The sequence below is a fragment of the Bombina bombina genome, chromosome 7 (assembly GCF_027579735.1).
Source record: "Bombina bombina isolate aBomBom1 chromosome 7, aBomBom1.pri, whole genome shotgun sequence".
Lineage (NCBI taxonomy): Eukaryota > Metazoa > Chordata > Amphibia > Anura > Bombinatoridae > Bombina > Bombina bombina.
The window spans coordinates 604,707,242-604,729,633 of NC_069505.1; the positions used below are offsets into that span (position 1 = coordinate 604,707,242).

Consider the following 22,392-nt stretch of genomic DNA (forward strand, 5'->3'; position numbering starts at 1 on the left):
TTTTTTTTTAAATGGGATGGAAATAGCAAAGTGCTACTTGAATTTATTGTCCTATAACTTGAAAAAAAAGCAAAGAACATGTAAACATTGGGTATTTCTAAACTCAGGACAAAATTTAGAAACTATTTAGCATGGGTGTTTTTGGTGGTTGTAGATGTGCAACAGATTTTGGGGTCAAAGTTAGAAAAAGTGTGTTTTTTCCATTTTGTCATCATATTTTATAAAAAAATTTATAGTAAATTATAAGATATGATGAAAATAATGGTATTTTTAAAAAGTCCATTTCATGGCGAGAAAAACGGTATATAATATGTGCGGGTACAGTAAATGAGTAAGAGGAAAATTACAGCTAAACACAAACACCGCAAAAATGTAAAAATAGCCCTGGTCCCAAACAGTTAGAAAATGGAAAAGTGCTGTGGTCCTTAAGGGGTTAAGGGAAATGCAAAGTGCTTGATGACACTGTGAAAACATAAACACAGATGATCCCCTGCTTGGAGCTTTTAAAGCTGTCTATACCCCCAAGGCGGATCTGTTACCGAAGTTGGTGAGAGATCTACCATGGGGATATGTGGCAGCTTAGAAGCTTCAAGCAGGGGTCATCTGTTTGTTTCCAATGTTGTATCAGACACTTTGCCTTTCCCTTACAATAATTACAGTTAATATTGACCTGCAGTGCTTATTCTGTTATCCTTTCAGGCTTTGCCACAGGAGGATCTTTGTTACAGAGGTCTGCCTGGAGTCTCTTGAGTACATCACCGTCTGCATGCTATTACATCCTCCATTCCCATGCCGGAGCCTGCTCGTGTACTAGGGGAGGGAACGGAAGAACGTCCGTCGTCCTCCGTTCCCTTGCCAGGCGAATGTGGTCTGCGCATAACCAGAAGTGACGGTAACGCGTCAGTAAACTTCCGGTTCATGCATTTCTGGGGAGGAGGATTGCCGGGCGCCATCTTAGGTGTGGCAGATTAGGCGTTACCCACGTAGGAGGCCTTAGATGTAGAGGAGCGTGACTTAGACGCTCTGGAGGCCTGATCTGAATACTTGCTTTGGGACTTGCTAGGGAAACTTGGGGTGGTTCCCGGGAGAGGGGAGGGGTGCTGCAAATATGAGGATGAGCGTGTCCTGGGCAGACCGGAGGCCGGATTCAAGGCCTTTGTTTCGAATCTATGAGTATTTACTGAACCGGAAATGGGAGAAGGGGAAGAGAGGGGGGAAGAAGGGGTTGAATCAAATTGATCAGAGTGGCCCGATAGGGTAAACGGCGATGATCCTCTGCTACTGCCTGATGATACACAGAAAAGCTCATCTTCGGCAAAGCTGGGAGGGGAAGGGGATGCGCCGGAGGCCCTGATGGAGCCTGAAGAGGATTTAGGGGAATTAAACTTACCTGTAACCTTTGTTTTCTTTCTAGGTAATTGTATGCTCAGCACGCTATCTTGCAGCCTTCTAGGTGGAACCTGCTTCCTCGCTCCATGGTCCTGCGGCCCATGACAAGAAACCAAGCTTTTCCTACGATCTGTGAAGAAAGAAGACAAGCTATGAACTGATCCTACTGCCCTGGTAAGTCCCTAATATCCCTGCCTTGTTTTTTAGACCCTCCCTTAGTCCTATCCCTATCTCTCCCCATATCCCTGCCTACTTCTTTTGTTTGCCTGGTGGTACCTGCGACATATGCCCCTTCTGTCACTGTGTGTCCATAGATAGTAGTGCTGCTGCTGAATATTAGCAACTGTTAGTAATGTGCCCTTAGTGGTCAGCTCGTCCTCTCTTCCCTCACTCTCTTGATCAAAATACTGGTGCCAGTAATGTTCGTCTCCTCTGGCCTATCCAATCCTTCCCAACAGGCCAAAAATTGTCTCTTTATATGGCTATTAAAAACATGATGGGGGAGGGGCTATGGAGGTGGGAGGGGTGCATGATGTGGGAGGGGCTATGGAGGTGGGAGGGGAACATGATGTGGGAGGGGCAATAGGGTGGAGGGCGGGCAGAGGAGGTAGGTAGTTGGAGCAAAGAGGGGGTGGGGGACCCTGCCACACTCTTGCCTGGGGACCCTGGTTAGTCTCAGTCCACTCCTGGATAATTATATATATATATAAGTTCTATTCATAAATGTGCCTTGTGAAAGATAGAAAAATGCAAATAGTGAATAAAAATGTTTTACTTTTGTTTTCAAATTTACCTCTTAGTCTGAGGGGCCTATTTATCAAGACCGCTGCTCCATAACTTGTCCGCCTGCTCTGAGGCCGCAGACAGAAATAAACCCGATTGAATACGATCGGGTTGATTGACACCCCCTGCTGTCTTCATTTATCGATGTGCAGCGGACATGATACGCCACTTTGTATCATGTCCGCTCGCATGTTAATACATATGCCCCTTAGTCTTGTTTGTTTAAACTCTCCATAACAGCATACTGAGGTAGCCTCAGGAGCGTGCACGCCTTGTGCACTATATGTATAACATTGTTACAAACACTGCTGCATATAGTGCACAAGTCACATGCACTCTTCTGAGCCTACTTCAGTACGTTATAGAAAGGAAATAAGGTTCAAAATGGGGAACAAGAGAATGAGGTTCATTTTATATTAAATTAGAAGCATTTTATATAAAGTAGTTGCCCCTATAAAATCATAAAAGTGTAACAAGTTTTAACTTGCATTTCCCTTTAACTAACACAAATTACATATTTTTTTTTTATAAATTGGAGATTCTAAGAAAAGGAAACTACAGATGATTTAAACTGCATAACATTTATCTACCATTATCTTATGTATATGTAGGTGCTGTTATACTTTGTGATATAATATTTTATTCACAGACAAATAGCACAACAGAAAAACTAGATTTATTTCTGTGCTAATATTTCATGTGATGTCATCAGATACACAAATTACTGAGTGCTACAGAACATTTATCAGAGTTTACAAACCTGCCCTGGTCACTACAGTCTGGGACATAAAGAGTTAACAGGCAGAGCACATACAGTTACGTAACCGCTACACCCTTGTGCTGAATAGGAAGATAATGTAAGTTTCGTTTCCTGCTGAATACAAGAATGGCGACTGCTGATCTGAGAGAGGAGCTAACCTGCCCCATCTGCCTGAGCATTTATACAGATCCTGTAACTCTCAGCTGTGGCCATAACTACTGCCTGGGCTGTATTGAGAGTGTGCTGGGTACCCAGGAGGGGTCTGGGGTTTATTCCTGTCCTGAGTGCAGAAAGGGATTCAGTAACCGACCTGAGCTGCAGAGGAACATAGCGCTGTGTAATGTAGTGAAGCATTTACAGATTACTCAGCCAGAGCAAAAAGACACTGGGGTCTTCTGCACTTACTGTGTTCACTCTCCTGTACCTGCTGCTAAATCATGTCTGATGTGTGAGGCTTCTCTGTGTGATACCCACCTGAGGGTACACAGCAAGTCTGAGGAACACGTCTTAACTGAACCCACCACTTCCTGGGGTAACAGAAAATGCTACAAACACAGGGAGCTGCTGAAATATTACTGCACTGAGGATGCTGCCTGTATCTGTGTGTCCTGCTCCCTGGCCGGAGAGCACAGGGGACACCAGGTGGAGCTGCTGAATGAGGCTTCTGAGAAGAAGAAAGAGAAACTGAGAAATGTTCTGCAGAAACTGATCACAAAGAGAGAGAAGACTGAGAAAAGAGTCCAGAGTCTGAAGAAGCACAGGAGAGGGGTGCAAGAGAAAGCAGCTGGTGTAACAGAGCGACTCACTGCCCTGATTAGGGACATTAGGAAACAGCTGGAAGACCTAGAGAAGCGAGTCCTGAGTGACATCACCCGGCAGCAGGAGCAGGTTTTACTCACAATCTCTGATCTGATCCAGCAGCTGGAAAAAGAGAAGGACGAGCTGACCAGGAAGATGAGTCACATTGAGGAGCTGTACAACATGACTGACCCATTAACTGTCCTACAAGAACAGGAATCACACAGAGATGACTTTTGTGGTGCTGAGACGGGAGATAATGAGGTCACACAGAGAGGTGATAAACAGGTCCCTGCTGGGGGGGATTTAGATGAGGGTCTGATCTTAGAGACCTTATACAGAGGTTTAGCTGATATTGTGACTAATGTAAAGAGAGAGATCAATATGCAGGTGACATCAGACATATTACTGGATATAAACACAGCTGCTAATGATGTTATTGTATCAGGTGACCTGAAAACTGCATCCTGGTCAGGTATAAACCAGCAGCAACCAGTAAGACCAGAGAGATTTACAGATTATCCTCAGGTATTAAGTACCAGGAGCTTTTCCTCAGGACGACATTACTGGGAAGTGCAGATCAGTACATCAGGGCGCTGGTGTGTAGGGGTTTGTTATACCAGTATGGAGAGGGGAGGAGGATATCAGTCTGTGATAGGAAATAATAACAAGTCCTGGTGTTTGAGGGGTCATAATAAAGATCTTTACATGAGACATAACACAATAGTCACCTCATTACACCCCCCTCTATCATGTGACACAGTAGGAATACTGCTGGACTATGAGGCTGGGCGTCTGACCTTTTATGAGCTGTGTGACCCGATCAGACACTTACACACCGTCACTGTCACCTTCACTGAGCCTCTTCATGCTGCATTTAGGGTATGGGATGATGGTGCCTGGGTGAGAATCCTTTACTAGATACACTGTCACATAATAATAATGCTGCATTCTGTGTATATAAAGATTGTGCCTGGGTGAGAATCCTGCACTAGATACACTGTCACATAATAATAATGCTGCATTCTGTGTATATAAAGATGGTGCCTGTGTGAGAATCCTGCACTAGATACACTGTCACATAATAATAATGCTGCATTCTGTGTATATAAAGATTGTGCCGGGGTGAGAATCCTGCACTAGATAAACTGTCACATAATAATAATTCTGTATTCTGTGTATATAAAGATTGTGCCTGGGTGAGAATCCTTTACTAGATACACTGTCACATAATAATAATGCTGCATTCTGTGTATATAAAGATTGTGCCTGGGTGAGAATCCTGCACTAGATACACTGATAATAATAATAATGCTGCATTCTGTGTATATAAAGATGGTGCCTGGGTGAGAATCCTGCACTAGATACACTGTCACGTAATAATAATGCTGCATTCTGTGTATATAAAGATGGTGTCTGTGAGAATCCTGCACTAGATACACTGTCACATAATAATAATGCTGCATTCTGTGTATATAAAGATGGTGCCTGGGTGAGAATCCTGCACTAGATACACTGTCACATAATAATAATGCTGCATTCTGTGTCTATAAAGATGGTGCCTGGGTGAGAATCCTGCACTAGATACACTGTTACATAATAATAATGCTGCATTCTGTGTATATAAAGAGGGTGCCTGGGTGAGAATCCTGCACTAGATACACTGTCACATAATAATAATGCTGCATTCTGTATATATAAAGATGGTGCCTGTGTGAGAATCCTGCACTAGATACACTGTCACATAATAATAATGCTGCATTCTGTGTATATAAAGATGGTGCCTGTGTGAGAATCCTGCACTAGATACACTGATAATAATAATAATAATAATAATGCTGCTGCCTGTGTATATAAAGATGGTGCCTGGGTAAGAATCCTGCACTAGATACACTGATAATAATAATAATAATAATAATGCTGCTGCCTGTGAGCCAGTGATGTCTGTGTATTGTGCACATTGTGTATGAACTGGGGATGAAATAAAATAAGATATCTGTGCATGAAAGTCTGGTCTCCTTATGTTACTATAAGCAGGTGTAGGCAGGGGGCCATCAGGGAAGGGGTCCGACTCCCACCTGACTGGTATTTTACTGGTAGCAGCTAGTTCCCATCCCTCTAAAGGACCTACTTATATCACAGCTGTCACGTGACTACACTGATCACATGGTACAGAGAGACGAGGAAGCAAAAGAGCAGGAGATTCAAATCAATAGGAAACTGCTGATTTACTTCTGCAGCTGTTTGTTGTGTGTTATGTACTGTTTTTTGTGTAGTGTGTGTTATGTACTGTGTATTGTGTGTTATGTATTGTGTACTGTGTGTTATGTACTGTGTATTGTGTGTTATGTATTGTGTACTGTGTGTTATGTACTGTGTATTGTGTGTTATGTACTGTGCATTGTGTGTTATGTACTGTGTATTCTGTGTTATGTACTGTGTATTGTGTACTGGGAGTTCTGTACTGTGTATTATATTCTGTAAGTTATGTACTGTGTATTGTGTACTGTGTGTTATGTACTGGGAGTTCTGTACTGTGTATTGTATTCTGTAAGTTATGTACTGTGCATTGTGTACTGTGTGTTATGTACTGTGTATTGTGTGTTATGTACTGTGTATTCTGTGTTATGTACTGTGTATTGTGTACTGGGAGTTCTGTACTGTGTATTGTATTCTGTAAGTTATGTACTGTGTATTGTGTACAGTGTGTTATGTACTGGGAGTTCTGTACTGTGTATTGTATTCTGTAAGTTATGTACTGTGCATTGTGTACTGTGTGTTATATACTGTGTATTCTGTGTTATGTACTGAGTATTGTGTACTGGGAGTTCTGTACTGTGTATTGTATTCTGTAAGTTATGTACTGTGTATTTTGTACTGTGTGTTATCTGTGTATTGTATACTGTGAGTTATGTACTGTGTATTGTGTACTGTGTGTTATGCATACCCCCCAACTGTCCCGATTTGCGCGGGACAGTCCCAATTTTAGGAGTCTGTCCCGCTGTCTTGGGTTGCTAGCCATCTGTCCCGCATTGCTCCATGCATTTAAAAAAATTTTTTTTTTCATTTTATTGGGCACATACTCAGAAGCAGCTGGCTTTTCTCTCCCAGGGTTATATACTTGTTAGATTCCTTGTGGAAAAGTAATGGTGTGTGGGTTAAGCAGGAGTAGGAAGACTGTATACCCTCTGACCTCAGGTGATGGTGACCTATAACCCCTGGTAGTAATGACGTCTAACCCCTGGTGATAATACTAGCATGCCTTCAGTTTTATATGATGAACAGTGCTAACACCAGGGTAACAAACAGTGGCAGCCTCAGACTGCCAGCTAATGTGCTTTCCAACCCCAGGACCCCATACAATGGGTTACAGATACCCATATATGATGTAATGTGTGTGTCTATCTGTATCTATAAGTGTGTATGTGTGTGTATCTGCATGTATAAGTGTAAGCTGTGTAGTGTGTGTATCTGTATGTATAAGTGAGTGTGTGTGTCTGCATGTATAAGTGTATGCTATGTAGTGTGTGTGTCTATCTGTATCTATAAGTGTGTATGTGTGTGTATCTGCATGTGTAAGTGTAAGATGTGTAGTGTGTGTATCTGTATGTATAAGTGTGTGTGTGTGTATCTGCATGTATAAGTGTATGCTATGTAGTGTGTGTGTCTGCTATGTAGTGTGTGTGTCTGCATGTATAAATGTAAGCTATGAAGTGTGTGTATCTGTATGTATAAGTGTATGCTATGTAGTGTTTGTGTATCTGCATGTGTCAGTGTATGCTATGTAGTGTCTGTGTGTATCTGCATGTATAAGTGTATGCTATGTAGTGTGTGTGTCTGCTATGTAGTGTGTGTGTCTGCATATATAAATGTAAGCTATGAAGTGTGTGTATCTGTATGTATAAGTGTATGCTATGTAGTGGGTATGTGTATCTGCATGTGTAAGTGTATGCAATGTAGTGTCTGTGTGTATCTGCATGTGTAAGTGTATGCTATGTAGTGTGTATTTGAGTGCGTGTACATGTATATGTGTAGCTTGTTGTCAGTATATTTATAAGAATCCTAGCAGTACTTTCCAAATAATATGTTAATATATAGCAGGGTTATAACTGATGTATTTAACAATCTTTCTTTAAACTAAACCCGCAATCAAACATACATTTGCTAAGACAATAAAATGAATCTAAATATCTGAATTCTTTATTATTAGTAAATAACTATGAGCATGTTGATACTTAAATATTTGTAATAATTAGAATATGAGTCAATATTATATGCGTTAAAACAAAAACTATTTAAAATATGCTATGCAAAGCTCATGCAAATTTACTTTAAAACCAATCTTTCATTCAGAGCTGCATTTAAAATATTACAATGAGATCTAAAATAGCAGCTAACAACCCCAGCAACACAATTCTAACAGTGCTAATTTAAACAATAGGACAATCTCTATACTTCTGTCAGAGTATATGAATATTATGATGAATATTACATGTGTGTACATGTATGTATATATATATATATATATATATATATATATATATGTATATTTTATACACTGTATACGTTAGATGAGACCTCAGGATTAATTGAACATGAGTTTGTTGAACACAGCTTCTAATACACGTCTATCAGGATTGACGATCAGTAGAGCCTTTTTGAAGCACGACCCCTGTAGTGTAAAACACACAAACATTTCTTTTCTAAAGGAAATAGCTCAGTGACCCTATTCATTTGACTATATATGCAGATTTTTATAACCTCAGAACATTTGGTGAGGTGAGAAAAGAATGTGTTCAAGGACCCCTTTGGAATTTGACACGTGTGATACAACAGTTCTATCTCACTGAATCTCTATTTGAATACGTACTGCAAAAACCCCTCTTGGGGGAAGGTGACACAAATAAAATCAAATACATTTTGCAAGGAGAACAATGCCAGTTTTCCATGTATGTTTGGAATGATTCATGATATATATATATTAAAATTAAGCACATTGTATTAGGTGGATGATTGCTGCAGGGGATATTTATATAGGAAATAAATTCAGATATACATAGAAATGATATATATGTTTTGAAAACACAAAAGATCTTACTTAGCCTCTGTGTGTTTAAGAACATGAATAGATGTTTATGGACCTGAAGAGAAGTGATCATTAACATTTATTTTTATTTCAGATCTACATAAACAGGATTTATGTATTCAGGAAGAAATACACAGAAATTGTCAGCCGTAAAGGACCAGCTCAGGATTCAACCCAACTGCTAGCGTGAAAAGTAAAAAACACACGCTAGCACACTGAGAAATATCCTGGACGTGACCCACTCAGGATTGAAGAAAGCAAATGTCCTTTTAAGAAGATAAATAAACTAAGTGAAATTCCTTTAGCAAGTAATAAAGCAAATGTCCCTTTAAGCAGGTTAGTAAATAAACAAGGATTCCTTTTAGCAGGTTTGGATAAGCAAGTGTCCCTTTAAGCAGGTTTAGTAAACAAACTGAGATTCCTTTTAGCAGGTTTGGATAAAGTAAATGTCCCTTTAAGCAGGTTAGTAAATAAACAAAGATTCCTTTTAGCAGGTTTGGATAAAGCAAATGTCCCTTTAAGCAGGTTTAGTAAACAAACTGAGGTTCCTTTTTGCAGGTTTGGATAAAGTAAATGTCCCTTTAAGCAGGTTAGTAAATAAACAAAGATTCCTTTTAGCAGGTTTGGATAAAGCAAATGTCCCTTTAAGCAGGTTAGTAAATAAACAAAGATTCCTTTTAGCAGGTTTGGATAAAGCAAATGTCCCTTTAAGCAGGTTTAGTAAACAAACTGAGGTTCCTTTTTGCAGGTTTGGATAAAGTAAATGTCCCTTTAAGCAGGTTAGCAAACAAACAGAGATTCCTTTTATTAGGTTTGAATAAAGCAAATGTTCCTTTAAGCAGGTTAGATAAAGCAAATGTCCTTGTATGCAGGTTAGTAAACAAACATAAAATCCTTATTAGCAGGTTAGGCAAACTGGCAGAGAGTATTCAGGCAAGGATACAGGCAAGGGAGACAAAAAGAATTACTCACACAGGTCCGGTCCGGGAGAATGAACAGAGAAAACAAACGGGCGCCAATTCAGATCTCCCGCCGAGATTTGAAGGCAGGGAGACTCTGACGTCAGGAGGAGAGCCAGATACCGCGTCACGTTGCTAGGCAACGTGACGTGATACAGAGGGGATCTGTGAGCCGCGGCGACACGGCAATGAGCAGATCCAATTCATGACAGCACCCCCCTCTCAAGGACCCCTCCGGGGGACAGGACCAGGCCTAGCAGGATAAGCTTTGTGAAAGGCTTTAATCAAAGCAGGGGCGTGAACATGCCGGGCTGGTTCCCAAGTCCGTTCCGTGACCGGATAACCCTTCCAATGGATGAGATAGTATAGTTTCTTGCCACGAAGTTTGGAATCCAGAATGTGAGCAATCTCAAACTCAGGCTGTCCCTGTACCAAGAGAGGCGGAGGTTTGGGCAGAGATTTAGAAAATCTATTAGATTTCACCGGTTTCAGGAGAGAAACATGGAACACAGGGTGAGCTTTGAGAGTCTTGGGAAGAGCAACTCGATATGCAGTAGAACAAACTTGACCCAGTATTCGGAAAGGACCCACATATCGAGGCCCCAATTTGATAGAAGGTTGTTTGAGATGAAGGTGACGAGTAGAAATCCACACCTTGTCTCCAGGACGAAAATTAAGAGCCTTCTTCCGTCTGCGATCAGCAAAAAACTTGTATCTTTTAGAAGCTTTGGAAAGAAGATCACGTATTTTACGCCAATGTCGAGTTAATCTCCGAGCAGTTTGATCAGAAGCAGGATTTTCAGAAGAGGAAGTATACAGAGGAAATGTTCTGGGTTGAAATCCATAAGCTGCAAAAAAGGGAGAAGACTGAAGAGATGAATTGTAACGAGCATTATGGGCCAACTCCGCTAAAGGAAGATAACGAGTCCAATTAGAATGATGATGGTCCACATAATGTCTAAGGTAAGTCTCCAGACATTGGTTTACTCTCTCGGTTTGACCATTAGACTGTGGATGATGAGAGGTTGATAAAGAGATTGTAGTGCCAAAATGTTTGCAGAGCCATTTCCAGAACCGAGAAACAAATTGTACCCCTCTATCGGAGACGATGTCCAAAGGAAAACCATGTAATCTCACGATATGCAAAAGGAAAAGCTCAGAAAGTCCCTTGGCAGATGGAAGACCAGGCAAAGGAATGAAATGGGCAGACTTCGTAAACCTGTCAACCACCACTAAAATAGTGTTGTTTCCGGCAGAAAGAGGAAGGTCTGTAATAAAATCCATAGATAGATGGGTCCAAGGCTGGTGAGGAATGGGTAAAGGTTGAAGTAAACCAGAAGGGAGTTGACGAGGAGCTTTATTTGTAGCACATTGAGTGCAAACTGAGACATAATCTTTAACATCTTGAGAGAGAGTAGGCCACCAGACATACTGTTTAAGATTCCGAGTCGTGTTACTGACGCCAGGATGTCCAGAGAGAGGACTATCATGAGCCCAATGGAGAATCTTAGGACGGAGACGTTCAGGAACAAATAATAAACCGTCAGGAGATTTAAAGGAAGAAGGAAGATCCTTTTGAGCAGACTGTAACTCCTGTAAACAAGAGGTTGATAATTGAGCTATGACTTCTTGTGGATGAAGTATGGTACCAGATTCTGGAGTAGAGGTAGATTGAAACTGCCTGGATAAGGCATCCGCTTTTATATTCTTAGAACCAGGTATATAGGAAAGATTGTAATTAAAACGTGAAAAGAATAAAGACCAACGAGCTTGTCTGGAATTCAATCGTTTGGCAGTTTGGAGATAAAGAAGATTTTTATGATCCGTGAGTATGGAAAATGGAAAGGTAGTACCCTCCAACCAATGCCTCCATTCGTCCAGAGCCATCTTGATGGCTAATAATTCCTTATTGCCAACGTCATAATTTAATTCAGAAGAAGTAAATTTCTTGGAAAAGAAACCTACAGGATGAATCTTACCCGTGTCAGGTATTCGTTGGGAAAGAACAGCCCCAGCAGCAACAGAAGAAGCATCCACTTCTAGGATAAATTGAAAATCCGGATTTGGGTGACGGAGTATGGGTGCAGAAGAAAAGGCCTTTTTGAGAGACTCAAAGGCCTTAATAGCCTCTGGGGACCACTCTTTACAATCTTGCCCCTTTCTAGTGAGTGACGTGAGAGGAGAAGTAATAGTAGCAAATCCTTTGATAAATTTCCTGTAATAATTGGCGAAGCCAAGAAACCGTTGTAGAGCCTTAAGAGAATCAGGTCTAGGCCAATCCAAAATGGAAGAAAGTTTATTCGGATCCATTTCAAATCCAGATTCAGATATTACATAACCCAAGAAGGGTATGGATTTTTGATGAAATGAACATTTCTCCAATTTGGCGAATAGATGATTGTCTCGTAACCGTTGCAAAACCTTCCTGACATGGTGTACATGATCTTGATAATTGTGAGAAAAAATTAAAATATCGTCAAGGTAGATAATGACGAAGGAGTTCAAAAAATCCCGAAAGATCTCATTGACGAAGTGTTGAAAAACAGCAGGGGCATTACACAGCCCAAAAGGCATAACCAGATATTCATAATGCCCAAATCGAGTGTTAAAGGCTGTCTTCCATTCGTCTCCTTTGCGCATGCGAATAAGGTTATAAGCACCACGAAGGTCTAGTTTGGTAAATATTGTAGCTCCTTGAAGATAAGTGAACAGTTCAGGAATAAGAGGCAGAGGGTAACTATTCTTGACTGTGATTTGATTCAAACCCCGATAATCAATACAAGGTCGTAGTCCTCCATCCTTCTTTCCCACAAAAAAGAAACCAGCCCCAAGAGGAGAAGAGGAAGGTCGAATAAAACCTCTAGCCAAACTATCTTGGATATATTCCTCTAAGGCAACATTCTCTGGCCTTGAGAGCGGATACGTCTTGCCACGAGGGTAGGTTGCCCCAGGAAGTAGATCAATGGGGCAATCAAAAGTACGATGTGGGGGAAGACGTTCTGCTTCTTTCTTGGAAAAAACATCAACGTAATCTTGATAAGGTGTGGGTAACGACCCAGAGGTGTCAATAGTGAGAGCAATGGTGAGAGGCACTTTCGTGGGAATCTGAAGACACCTATTTTGACAAGTATATCCCCAGGAAATGAGTTCGCCTTGAGTCCAGGAGAATACAGGATTATGTAACTGGAGCCAGGGAAGACCCAATATTATGGGAAATTGAGGAGTCGAGATTACATCAAAACATATTGTCTCTGAATGAAGAATTCCAACAGAAAAGAGAATGGGTCTAGTAGCAAACTGGATAAGTCCGGGACCCAAAGGATCTCCACTAACAGTGGAGACTGGAATAGAATATTCCTTTTTGCTTAATGGAATAGAGTGAGTAGTTACAAATGTGGAATCGATGAAGACTCCTCCAGCACCAGAGTCAATAAGAGCTTGAGTATGAATCCTGTCTCCTCCAATTTGAAGAGTAACCGGAACAAAAAGTTTATTATTGAGGGAATGAGATCCTATTTGGCTTAACTTAGTTCCCTGGACAGAAGTTAAGCCCTGGCTTTTACCGGTCTGGTAGGACAATCTTTTAATAAATGTCCTTTAAGGCCACAGTATAAACACAGTCCAAGAGATCGTCTCCTCAGACGTTCAGTTTCAGTTAATCTAATGGTGCCAATTTCCATTGGTTCAGTCTGATCGGAAGGTGGAGAAGCGGGAGTTAAAGGGTTAGAGATACGAGGTACCAGACGAAAAGGACGATTAGAAGCTTTCTGATTTCTCTCTCTTTCTTGTTGGCGTTCGCGGTATCTGGAATCGAGACAAATACAAAGATTTATCAGAGCCTCTAGAGATTCTGGGATTTCACGATAGACCAACTCATCTTTGAGACGTTCAGAGAGTCCTTTGCGAAAAGCTGCTCTAAGAGCTCCCTGATTCCAGGTAGTCTCAGAAGCTAGAGTGCGAAATTCAATGGCATATTGAGATACAGGTTGACCACCTTGTCGTAAGTCTAGAAGAGAAGCTTCAGCCGCGGCAGACCTCCCTGGCTTATCGAAGACATTTGAAAAGACAGAGAGAAATGTATCCACATCCTGGAGTATTGGATCATTCTTTTCAAGCAAAGGTGATACCCAGGCTAAGGCTCTACCTTTCATTAAGGATATAAGGAAAGTGATTCTAGAGGAGGGAGTTGCAAAGAGAACTGGACTATTCCGAAAATGAAGGCGACACTGATTCAAAAAACCCCTACAATCCTCAGGATTCCCATCATATTTGTCCGGAAGAGGTATCCTGGGACTGAGCTGAGCTTGTGTCTGATTGGTAGGATTCGTAGGGGGAGAGGGATCCAAAGGAATAGGATTAGGAGGTATAGGAGCAGCCATATTCTGAAGTAAAATAGTTATCTGATCCAACTTTGCGTCCAAGGATTGTAAGTGGGTAGCATGAGATCCCAATAACTGTCCCTGGTGGGTCACGGCCATGGATAATTCAGTGGGGTCCATTTTTATGGCCCGTTTGTAATGTCAGCCGTAAAGGACCAGCTCAGGATTCAACCCAACTGCTAGCGTGAAAAGTAAAAAACACACGCTAGCACACTGAGAAATATCCTGGACGTGACCCACTCAGGATTGAAGAAAGCAAATGTCCTTTTAAGAAGATAAATAAACTAAGTGAAATTCCTTTAGCAAGTAATAAAGCAAATGTCCCTTTAAGCAGGTTAGTAAATAAACAAGGATTCCTTTTAGCAGGTTTGGATAAGCAAGTGTCCCTTTAAGCAGGTTTAGTAAACAAACTGAGATTCCTTTTAGCAGGTTTGGATAAAGTAAATGTCCCTTTAAGCAGGTTAGTAAATAAACAAAGATTCCTTTTAGCAGGTTTGGATAAAGCAAATGTCCCTTTAAGCAGGTTTAGTAAACAAACTGAGGTTCCTTTTTGCAGGTTTGGATAAAGTAAATGTCCCTTTAAGCAGGTTAGTAAATAAACAAAGATTCCTTTTAGCAGGTTTGGATAAAGCAAATGTCCCTTTAAGCAGGTTAGTAAATAAACAAAGATTCCTTTTAGCAGGTTTGGATAAAGCAAATGTCCCTTTAAGCAGGTTTAGTAAACAAACTGAGGTTCCTTTTTGCAGGTTTGGATAAAGTAAATGTCCCTTTAAGCAGGTTAGCAAACAAACAGAGATTCCTTTTATCAGGTTTGAATAAAGCAAATGTTCCTTTAAGCAGGTTAGATAAAGCAAATGTCCTTGTATGCAGGTTAGTAAACAAACATAAAATCCTTATTAGCAGGTTAGGCAAACTGGCAGAGAGTATTCAGGCAAGGATACAGGCAAGGGAGACAAAAAGAATTACTCACACAGGTCCGGTCCGGGAGAATGAACAGAGAAAACAAACGGGCGCCAATTCAGATCTCCCGCCGAGATTTGAAGGCAGGGAGACTCTGACGTCAGGAGGAGAGCCAGATACCGCGTCACGTTGCTAGGCAACGTGACGTGATACAGAGGGGATCTGTGAGCCGCGGCGACACGGCAATGAGCAGATCCAATTCATGACAGAAATATTACATACTACACCTGGGTGAATGCAGTATATCAGGAGTTTTAAATACTACCAATCTGGAGATATAAAAATAAGCTGTTATTTGCAAAGAAATGCCAGAATACTGATACAATTATAATGCATTTTAAGCTAATAATTAACAGAGTTAAATTATTTTAATATAATGTTAGATATATGTGATGTCTCATATCAAAACGATCAGGAAATTAATCTGATGCCGCTTCACCTATAATTGATATTGGGAAAGACTGGTGCAAGACATTATGGCAGTTATTATACATTTTAAAGAAAGACGTTTTAATGTATAACTGTATTTCTTTGTCATGCTGCATTTATTTGTACTGTCTAATTATAATGCTGCCACCCGGTGTTGCCACGAGAGAACTACAGCCAGAAAGATTTTTGGCTGTTGGAAATGGGATATCCAGTTATCCAATAGAGGGACAAGGTTTCGAAGGGCCACCCATATTTCACACCAATGATTACAATAATAAGTTGTATAAAGAAGGAAGGAGACACACTGGTCTAAAAAAGTTTTGTAACTGACTAAAACTGTTTTGCGTGGGACACAGTCAAACTACAAAAACAAAGTGGGCCATATTTCTCCTATTCCATTGCAATTACACTTATTTTATATGAGGTGTGAAATTGGATCCGTTGCAAAAACTGGGAACTGGATTGCTGTTATTTGGTGATGTATATAAAAGTTTTATTATAAGATAAGTTATATGCATAGTCAATTTGTATTTAATAGATTTAAAGAAACAGTGTGTTTTAGTTAGCATTTCACAGCCTATATATATATATATATATATATATTGTTTAAATCTGTATCTGATTGACCAAGTAACTCATCTATGCAAGTTCTGATATTGTCAGTTAATTTTGTATTAAGATAAATTGCAGTTAAATAGCAGAATATATATATTATCCTATTGTTTTATAAACACTGTTTAGAATTGTATTGCTTGGATGTTAAAGGTTTTTAGTCCCATTGTGTTAAATAAATAAAAGGCTGAATTGTGAAGGTATATCTTTCTGGGTTTTGTAAGAAGGATAGCATATCTTAAGAGTTGGTTTTAACGCATATAAATTTTGTTTCATTTCCTTTTATTGCAAATATACTTCAATATGTTTATGGATATTAACTAAATAAAAGAATTCAGATATTTATATTAATTGTATGGTCTAGTAGGTGCATGGTTGATAAGGGTTTCTATTTCTTTGTATTGTGTTTATAACCCTGCCATAAACTTATATATTATTTGGATAGCACTACTAAGATTTTCATAAATATACTGACATAATAATTGGAGGCATTGCATGAGATTTAATAATATCCATCATAATTGATATAATATATTTGTAAGTAAACAGAAATTATTATAAAAAAAAAAAAAAAATTCATATTTCGATATTAATATTTTGAAGATATATTTTTTTTTGAAGAGTTGAAATATTAATTTTCATATTTCGAGATTGACATTAATATCTTGAAATATTATTAAAGATTAATTTTGAAAAATTAATAAAAATATTAATTTTTCATATTTCAATATTAGTCAAAAATATTAATTTTTCATATTTTCAAAGTTAATCAAAAATATTAATTTTTCATATTTCGGAATATTAATTTTTCATATTTCAAAATTAATAATATTTTTTTTTTTTTTTTTTTTTTAAATATAAATTTTTTTTCTCTCTTTTTATTGGCAAAAATTGTATTAGCATTTTAGTTAAATAAATACTAAACCAATACAATAATGTCTGTAGCCAGAAGTGACTCATTTAATTCTATACATAGCAATGAAATTGGTCCCATAACCATACCTATTACTAAAGGTCAGGTCCTTAAGAAAGATATCTTAAGTTACCTTAAAGGGAAGTTTAATATTGCGGGTGAATTAAATGATTTTATGGATATGCTTGAAACTAGGGCTTAAAATATTACCGTTAATAATAATATGTGGAATGAAGAGAATGAATTCTTCCAGGAATTATTAATGATTAATCAATGCGAAGCTCCCAAAAAGCGAGACGAACTAATACTAAAATCCTGGCCCCTTTTAATATGCATAATTGACGAAATGTCGTTTTGTGTCACAGACAAACGATTGCAAATACAGGAGCTAGAAAATAGTATTCGTTCCTCGCGCAGACGCGAAGAGGGTTTAAAAATAGCCAAAAATAAAATGGATGAATTTGCCCAAAACCTAGCCACCTTAGATAAGCACAATATGGACTTAATCGCGCAGATACAAGATTTAAATAAACAGCTTGCGCAAAGCCAGAGAGAACTAAGCGATTTAAAAAGGTCATATCGCCATAATGAAAACCCCTATATTAGCAATGAGAATAATACAGATAATGCTAACTCCTTTAGCGAACGCGTCAGGGACGAGGTACGAAAATATATAGAACAACATAGACAAATGACCCCTAACGGGTCAGAAGTAGATTTCCCAAATAGACAATCCCCTCAGGATGTAAATCCAGAGGACAGCTGTAGCGCAGCTGATGCGGGGGAGGGAAACTCTAACAGAGAATCCCAAAATAAGTCTGATAAAGTCTATGATTCCCATAAAATAATCACTTTCGTACAACGCGCAGTACCTATATTCTCCAATAAGGGAACAACATCTGTAATTGATCATTTACAGGCTTTTGAAAATGCGTTAGCTATAATGAATGTTACAAGTGAGAAATTGAAAATTGAATTTCTACCTTGGGTATTTGACAGTAAGCATCACAAATTCTTTGCCTCACTAAAGGATATGAATATTCATTCCTGGAATGGGGTAAAACGACAATGCAGAAAAGAATTCGGGCAATATCGCACTAAAACTGCCGCAAAGATGGGGGGCGGAGCCAGCGCTCACAGGAGATGGCTGCACGTTTGTGAGCTCTAGTCTCCCTTAAGGGCTAAATCAATTTAAATGTGAGTGTGCCTAGCTAAATTGATCTGCTAAGAAGTCTCAACAAGTCCTATTTATCAATCCGGATTGACACCTGACCGGACTTACAGTATAACAGTAAGGAGACGGCATTTCATTACACCGTGACCTGCGGCCTGTATCGCATCCAAGCGCCATATGAAGGAGACGCTGCTTGCCACTGATCGCGGACAGAGGAGAAAGCTGCTAGACAGTCCGCGGGGGGAAGAGTGATCGCAGTGGTGAGCGGGTATGTGTCGCCTGAGGTGGGTGCCTTTTTGTGGACTTGCTGTACTCGTGTGAGGCCCTGGGAAGGGAAGCGCCAAATTTAGTAGATGGTCGCCATTGACTACAATGAACAGGAACACATGGCCTCTTACAATGATGAATGGTGAGCCTGCTATAAGGGGACAGCAGTAAAGCATAACAACGAAGCAAGAGATGTGCTTGACATTGGTTAGTGTGCATTGTGCCTACCATGTAATTAAAAATATATCCCACTGACGCACGCTGCGCATTCCTGGACACATACGACTAGCCTAAGAGGGTAGGAAAGATAGTAAACAATACACTCCGGCCGCAGACTTATAGCTGGTGATAAATACATGTTCTGTGGAGACACTGACACTAGCGACAAGAGTGGCAGATCTAGTTTAATCAATCTGCCAGCAGTTGATTGATACTGCATCTTGCCCTTTCTATCAAGATATCAAGTGCTGATCTCTCTTACACAGGAGTTAAAATGTCTCCCAAAAAGGGAAATAAGCCAGACAAAGGCGCTAAAAAACGGACAACAACAAATCCTTCTGTAAATAATTTTTTCAAGCACATAGATACACCTGGGAAAGTGCTAACAGCTACAAGCGAGGCCAGAGGAGATGCTTCCTCGGCCTCATCTGAATCTGAGGGAGAGAGTTCAGAACATGCTATCTCAGTTCCTAGAGCCCTGCTGAATTCTTTGCCCTCAAAAAAGGACTTTTCCAACCTAATTGGCCAAGTTAAACAATGCATCAGGGAGGAAATCTCTGAGATTAAAAAGGAACTTTCAGATATGGGCCAGAGAGTAGAAAAATTAGAAGACAATAATGCCCTCACCGATTCCAACATACTCTTTCTCAGGTCTAAGGTGGCCTCTCAAGATGAGCAACTTTTACAAATGGAGAACAAGCTAGATGACTTGGAAAACCGTAGTCGTCGTAGTAACATTCGAATCAGAGGAATCCCAGAGACCATCCCACCAGCAGATCTGGAAGACTACCTACAAGGAGTGTTTACTCTTGTCTTGGGAGTGGACTCAGAAGCCACGATAGCACTAGATAGGTTCCACCGGGCCTTGCGAGCAAAACCTCTGGGTGACCAGCCCCCAAGAGATGTAATTGTCAAGATTACTAGTTATCAAATCAAAGAGGAGATAATGAAAAAAGCACGACAGAAATACCCTCTTAAGTTCAGGGCTGACCCCATTCAGTTATTTGAAGATTTGACTCCAAGAACATTACAGAAGAGACGTGAATTTAGATTCTTTACCACCACACTGAGACAGCGTAATATCCCATACAGATGGGGCCACCCTTTCAATCTGCAAATCCCATGGAAGGGAAGAAGATTAATCTGCAATACAACAGAGGATATACAGAAGGTCTGTAAGGACCTGGAAATCACCACCATGCCTCAGCGGGATGAGATCTGTGGAGGAGGGGGGGAGAGACCCCATGTGGCCCCACCTTTACCACAGAGATCGGAGTGGAGGAGAATCCCAGCAAAATTGGTCAATAAAGACATTCAAAAAGTGGACTCTGCAACAACTTCAGGAAAGTGAACTTTTCTCTCTTTTTCTCTGCTGTGAGACTGAATTTAATTGAGTCTAGGGGGTAAAGGTTGCAGTTGATACAGTAGTATTTGTGATCTGGGGGTCGTCTGCACTGGCCCACTCTGTGAATTAAAAGTGGGGTGGGCCGGGGCGGGATGATCTCACGGATGGAATTCTGATGGGGTATGGTCACACTGATTGACAGACAAGAGTTCTTGAAGATGAAGAGAGGTGAGACATGCCGTGTAAATAAGATATGATTATTGCCTTTGAACTAAGTAGAAATTACATTGTAAAGTAAATATTTGAATGCTGTAATGGTAGGAATCACGTGTTTATTTAAATGTAACGTATGAAGGTCTAAATTGTTTAATCTGCAAAGCGAGATGTAGCATATCTTATGTCCAAATGTTTACAGGCGCACTCACTAAGCAACACTCAGGGTGCACCACGGTGCAAGCCTGAGGTAATATCTATCTCATGCCCAAATAGGGGTTTTGTATTCTCCCCTTAAAAGAATGCTAGTTATAGCTTTTTTCATTTGCACCAGTTGTGCAATATTTATCCTGTTTGAATTTTATTTTGCTTACTTTTTTAGTTGCTGCCGTGGGGGCCACTTTAATTTTAGACATGTACTCTGGGCTAAATATCACTGTAAATCATTTACAACATTGCCACATAGCTTAGGACTATCAACACATAGCTTCAACACTCTGGATGACAGAAACTAATACACCCAATATACATATAATTACTCAAAATGTAAAAGGTTTCAATTGCCCTAATAAGCGGAACATGGCTATCAGAGATCTGTATAGGAGAGGAGGGAAAATCCTCTTACTGCAGGAAACACATTTTAAGACGGGTAAGATACCTAGGTTTTTTTCAACTCAATATCCGCAACATTTTCACAGTACGAACTCCACCAAAAAAATTAATGGGGTTAGCATTTTGGTGCACAAATCAATTCCATTTAAACCCCAAAAAATAGATAAGGATAAGGAGGGGAGATTCTTGGGAATTATGGGCCTGATGTTTGGTAGACCTGTGACTATTGTCAATTTATACGCTCCCAATGTGAGACAGGACCGTTTTGTTTCACAAATCTCAGATAGGATTACAGTCCTAGCCAAAGGCCCCTTAATTGTAGCTGGAGATCTTAACACCCCTCTTGAACCTGACCTAGACAGCTCTAACCCCAATGTTCGACAGAACCAAAAAATGCTTCATTCTATTTGGAAAGACATTAGAGCTTTGACACTACATGATACATGGCGTTACACCCATCCGCAAACTAGAGATTACACCTTCTTTTCAAACCCACAAAAAAGTTACTCAAGACTGGACTACATCCTAGTAGATCATCTTGCGCTTTCATTAGTTAAACATGTAAATATCAAACATACAACATGGTCAGACCACTCTTTAGTGGAATGTGTGATGGCATGGCCTTCTGCCCCCATCAAGCCCTTTACATGGCGTCTTGACAATGTGCTGTTAGCTGACTCAAAAGTGGTAGAATCATTCGCGGAGTTTCTAGATAGCTATTTTACTATTAATAACACACCAGACATCAGCCCCGCGACAGTGTGGGAAGCACATAAAGCTTATATCAGAGGCGAATTTATCAAATTACAAGCATATAAACGCAAACAAGCCCTTGCAGAATATGTTAAATTGGCACAAGAAGTATCTGAGGCTGATATGTCATTGAAACTACATCCTAGGGATCAGGAACTGGCTAGGATTCTACAACATAAAAGGGAAAACCTAAATAAGCACTTGCAACTCGAGTCACAGAGAAGTCAATTGCACATACAACAAAAATACTATGGTGAGGGAAATAGATCGGGGAAGCTATTAGCTAGAACACTAAAGCAGCAACGCACAAACTCCTACATTCACTCACTCAAATCACCACATAATACTAATATTGAGGACACAAAATCCATTGGGGACTCCTTCAGGAAGTTCTACCACAGACTATATAATTTGTTTCCCAACAGAACGTCAAACAGCCACCAGTCAGAGTGTGAAAGATACTTAGAGGGTATAAATCTCCCTAAACTCACAGAAGATGAAAGTAGGGTAATGGAAGCACAGATTTCCAGTAAGGAGATAATAGAAGCTATTAAAGAATTAAAACCGGATAAGGCCCCAGGACCAGATGGTCTCAGTAATAGGTATTATAAAGTTTTCAAGACCCAACTCATCCCACATTTACTTACCCTTTTCAATCAAATATCTGAAACTGTAGTTTTCCCTGACACAATGTTACAGGCCCATATCTCAGTACTCCCTAAACCCGGCAAAAAGCCAGAA

At 40.0% G+C, this 22,392-nt stretch overlaps 1 protein-coding gene across 1 annotated transcript; it reads left to right on the forward strand.

The window, feature by feature from the left end:
• Nucleotides 1–3,040: 3,040 nt before the first annotated feature.
• On the forward strand, nt 3,041–4,651 carry LOC128635610 (E3 ubiquitin/ISG15 ligase TRIM25). Its single transcript, XM_053688673.1, has one exon. The coding sequence runs from the start codon at nt 3,059–3,061 to the stop codon at nt 4,649–4,651; it is 1,593 nt and encodes a 530-aa protein (XP_053544648.1). The 5' UTR covers nt 3,041–3,058.
• Nucleotides 4,652–22,392: the final 17,741 nt, after the last annotated feature.

Coding starts and splice junctions, on each gene's coding strand:
- LOC128635610 (XM_053688673.1), top strand. CDS start 3,059: ATGGCGACTGCTGATCTGAGAGAGGAGCTAACCTGCCCCATCTGCCTG.